Source organism: Lipotes vexillifer, unplaced genomic scaffold (genome assembly GCF_000442215.2).
Source record: "Lipotes vexillifer unplaced genomic scaffold, Lipotes_vexillifer_v1.1 scaffold371, whole genome shotgun sequence".
NCBI classification, from domain to species: Eukaryota; Metazoa; Chordata; class Mammalia; order Artiodactyla; family Lipotidae; genus Lipotes; species Lipotes vexillifer.
Window position 1 is genome coordinate 569,547 of NW_006786304.1, and position 4,566 is coordinate 574,112.

The 4,566-nt window shown below is 47.5% G+C and overlaps 1 protein-coding gene across 1 annotated transcript in view; it reads left to right on the forward strand.

The window, feature by feature from the left end:
* Positions 1-3,212: 3,212 nt before the first annotated feature.
* Positions 3,213-4,566, forward strand: part of TMEM160 (transmembrane protein 160) — a 2,392-nt gene continuing 1,038 nt past the window's right edge. The window contains exon 1 of the mRNA XM_007458483.1: positions 3,213-3,433. Coding sequence (XP_007458545.1) covers positions 3,226-3,433 — 208 coding nt within the window. The 5' untranslated portion in view covers positions 3,213-3,225. The remainder of the gene's footprint in view (positions 3,434-4,566) is intronic.

The following is a 4,566-nucleotide window of genomic DNA, read 5'->3' on the forward strand; positions in this document are numbered from 1 at the left end:
TTGCAAGTTTCTGATCTCTCCCTGCTACAATCCATCCTCCAAAGAGAGGCAGAGTGATTTTCTTAACAGATAAATTAAACATTGTCTGTTCCCCCCATAGTGCCATAGCTCCCTAGTGCACAGGATCAGGAATTAAAGGTGACCCAGGAGCTAAATGGGGTGATTTTGGAGGATTAAGATTATCGAAGCCTTGCTCTGGTTGGGGTTAAGGAGAGCAGAGAGCTGCTTTTCTGGATTCAAAAGATCTCTACACACTCTAGGTCATCTCAGATAATATAATTATCACAGCTGCCCACAAGAAACTAAGGAAACTCTCTCATGATGGTAAGTAATCGTCATTTATTTTATTGTTATATTCAGTTTCCTACACTCACAGGGATCTTTCCTGGGCCCCAGATTCTTTCTGCAAGTCTCTGATCATGCTTTACCTGGTCCATGCCTACTCATAGTTCCAGTTTAAACTTAGGCACCCCCTGCTGACCCCACATCCAAGCAGGGTTAGTTGCCTTATCTGGACTCCTCTAGTGTCCCAGACTTTCCCTAGAATTTACTTATTTAGCATATTTGTTGCTTATTTTCTGCCTTCCCCTCTAGAGCAGGGGTCCCCAACCCCCGGGCCATGGACTGGTATCGGTCGGTGGCCTGTTAGGAACAGGAACGCACAGCAGGAGGTGAGCAGCGAGCGAGCAAAGCTTCATCTGCTGCTCCTCATCGCTCGCATTACCATCTGGACCACCCCTCCCCGCCTCTGTCTGTGGAAAACAGGTCTTCCATGAAACCGGTCCCTGGTGCCAAAAATGTTGGGGATCACTGCTCTAGAACGTAAGCTCCGTGAAAGCAAGGAACTTTCCAATCCATGAACATGGTATATACATGTCCATTTATTTAGATCTTCTTTAATGTGTCTCAACAGTATCTTGTAGTTTTCAGTATAGAAATCTTGCACATCTTTTGTTAAATTTATTCCTAAGTATTTTTTAAAGATTTTTTTTGATGTGGACCATTTTTTTTAAGTCTTTATTGCATTTGTTACAATATTGCTTCTGTTTTATGTTTTGTTTTTTGGCTGCGAGGCATGTGGGATCTTAGCTCCCCAACCAGGGATTAAACCTGCACCCCCTGCATTGGAAGGTGAAGTCTTAACCACTGGACCACCAGGGAAGTCCCAGTATTTTTGTTTTTGATGCTAATTGTAACGGGAATTATTTTAAATCTCACTTTATAATTGTTTCCTGCAAGTACATTAACATAAGACTGATTTTTTATATTGATCATGTATCTTGCAGACTTGCTAAATTCATTTATTAGTTTCAGTAGTTATTTAGATTCCTTAGAATTTCTATATAAACAATCACATCACAGGAATTCTCTGACAGTACAGTGGTTAGGACTCCATGCTTTCACTGCTGAGGGCCCAGGTTCAGTCCCTGGTCAGAGAACTAAGATCCCACAAGATGAGCATCCAAAAAAAAAAAAAAATTACATCACATGTAAATATTGACAGTTTTACTTCTTCCATCTGATCTTTACGCCCTTTATTGCTTTTTCTTGCCTTATTGCACTAGCTAGGATCTCCAATATAATTTTGATCAGAAGTGGTGGGAGTGGAAATCCTTGATTTATTTCCAATCTTAAGGGGAAAGTAGTAAATATTTTACAACTAAGAATGATGCTGGTTGTAGGTTTTTTTGTAGATGGCCTTTATCAGATCGAGGAAGTTCAGGGCAGAGAATTTTATCTGTTCACTGATTTATACTAAATGTGTAGCATAATGCTGTCAGAGAGCAATTTCTCAGTAAACACTTGTTAAACGAATGAATGCGTATAAGATGCATGTCACGGTAGCTAGTAATTTGGCGTTGAACTTTAATTAACTGTGTGACTTAGGGCAACTAATTTAACCTCTCCTCTTCCTTCTCTGTGAAATGGGAATAATAATGGTACATATTTCCTAGGGTTGAGGATTTAATGAGAGTATCCATGTAAAGGAAGAGCACAGTGTCTGACATAGTTAGTGCTCAACAAACATTAACTTTTATTACCTCACTTCTCTGAGCCTTATGTTTTTTCCCTCTCTAAAAGAGGGAATGTTCTAATCCTTAACTCCTAGGGTTATGATAGGGTTAAATGACATTATGCACATAATGTGCCTAGCACAATTCCTGGCACAGAGGAAGTCATTAATAAATGTTTGCTATTATTATTTACCAAGTCCCCTACCTATATTGAATGGAGGGACATGGAGATCTGTTGATCAAGGACCCAGTCCACTGGAAGCTCACAGCCTGATGGCAGGGACAGATAAGTATAGAAATCATTACAACACAGTGTAATAAGGGCATATATAAAGCCATCTGTGGACCCAGAGGCAGAAGCTGGCTGCTGAAATCTGACAGTTAGATCAGGTCCCTCTCAACTCAGACATTGGCTTAGACCTAAAAGGAAACAATTGTTTATAGCAGGAAAAATTGGAAACAATCTAGGGCTTGGGGTAACTTGTGGTACGTCCTTATAATGCATCAGTGTGAAGCTTTAAACTTGCTGCGGAACAGGGGATGGGGACAGGCGGGGGCACCAGATGTGAATTACTTTTCATTAGACCACTTTGTAACTTGCATCTTGTACCATGTTCAAAATAAATAAAAATTTTAAAATAAAAAAAATTATGCTGTGGAAAAATATTCAGTGCCACCGGTCAATGTTCACGATTGACTGCTACCATATGAAAAAAATTAATTTTTCAAACGGCAACCGTTTACACCTGCCTAGAAAAAAGGTGGAATAGGGGTACAACAAAATATTAGCAGTAACCGCTCATTGGTGGGATTAATGTTGAATTTTACTTTCTCCTCTGGGCTCTTCGATATTTTGCAAAGGTTCTACATTAAGCACCACGAGTTTTGTTTTGTTTTTTGGCTAGTAAAGTTATTAACAAAAACTACAAGTCCCGGTAGACATCGCGCCTCCGACTTCTGAAGACCAGCCTTCCCCCTGCGCAATGAACGCTGGGATTCGAAGTCCAGCCCCAGAAGCAAGGTGGGACGCACAGTACCGGCACAGATGACAGAGGAGGGATCACCGGTATTTCAACCAATGGACAGTGCGCACCGGACCTGAGTGGCATACGCAAAACCAATAGATGAGCGGCTAAGCCTGAGTGACGTGCGCTTCAGCCTACGGGCGGCCCATGGGGCGGGGCGGTGCGCCGCGGCCGTAGTGCGAACCATGGGAGGTGGCTGGTGGTGGGCTCGGGCTGCCCGCCTTGCCCGACTCCGCTTCCGGGGGGCGCTGCTGCCGCCTCCGCGGCCCCGGAGCGGGGGCGCCCGGGGGTCCTTTGCTCCTGGCCACGGCCCCCGCGCTGGGGCTTCGCCGCCCCCAGTGTCCGAGCTGGACCGCGCAGACGCCTGGCTCCTCCGGAAGGCTCATGAGACAGGTCTGGGGCTGTGGCTGGGGTCGGCCCGGATGGGAGAGGGGGTTCCGCATAGCAGAGCTCTCCGCGCGTGCGAGTGGAGGATGGTGGTGGGATTTCTGCTGGAAACGGGGCCCCGGCTCAGGAGGGAGAAGGGCTTCCGTGTAAGCGCAGGCTGCAAGAGCGCAGTCTGTCCGCACAGAAGGGCTTGTGGATGGGACCGTGGGTCCGGTTTATGGGGTGCAGTAGGGATTGGAGAGGTTGGTCGGGCCAGGACAGGCAGCCTTATCAAACTGTGCTGTCTGGGTGGGAGAGGCTTCCAAAGAGGGCTATGGGCGGGGGAGTTGCCTACAAGAGGGGGCCTCGTTGGAGGGACCAGTTCAGATTAAAGAGGCGACCACTCTGCATAAAGCGAGAGCGTGGAGCCCCACAGAAGAGGGAGGAAGTTGCGGATTAGAAGAGGGAACAACCAATAGAAGAAAATCTCTGGGCTGATTGGAGGGCGTGCTGCTCCTGGCTGCAGGGGGCGGGGCCTCATGTGGGCGGTGGGAGTCTGGATTGGAGAGGACTGGTTTTGTAGGTACAGGATGGGGTAGGGGTGGGGTATTGTAACCCGACTAGTCCCCGTTAGTGCCACACCAAGGACTTGAATGGATGTGAATGACACCAAGGAAGAGCATACCCAGGAGCAGATAGTGAGGTTTCAGAAAACTGAAGGGGGAGGCTGGAGAGAGGCCTGGGGGAGTGTGTGTGTGTGTGTGTGGGGTAGCAATTTGTCGGGAGGTCTGAGGAAGAAGTGAGGGGGCACCCCTTGGGGATACACATGTGGGGAGGACGTTGACCAAGATGACCTCTTGGGACCTTCCTGTCCTCAGATTTAGGTTCTGCAATTTTGATCTTAGATCCTCCGCCAGATTCTGCAGACTGTCTTGAATCTTTGGTGTTGCAGAGTTTGGGGTGGCGAGGGGCTCAGAGATGGAGACGAGAGAGGGTTTGGGGGGGATAGGGTTTGGTAGGCGGACCGCCAGGACAAGGTGGGGATTTGGGGCCAGACTGGGTGGTGAGATGAAGAGGCGCCCCTCAGTTTGACTGTCTGGGCTGGGGGGCTGCAGATCAGGGTTTGAGCTGACACGGATTTCTCCGCCCCGCCCCGCCCC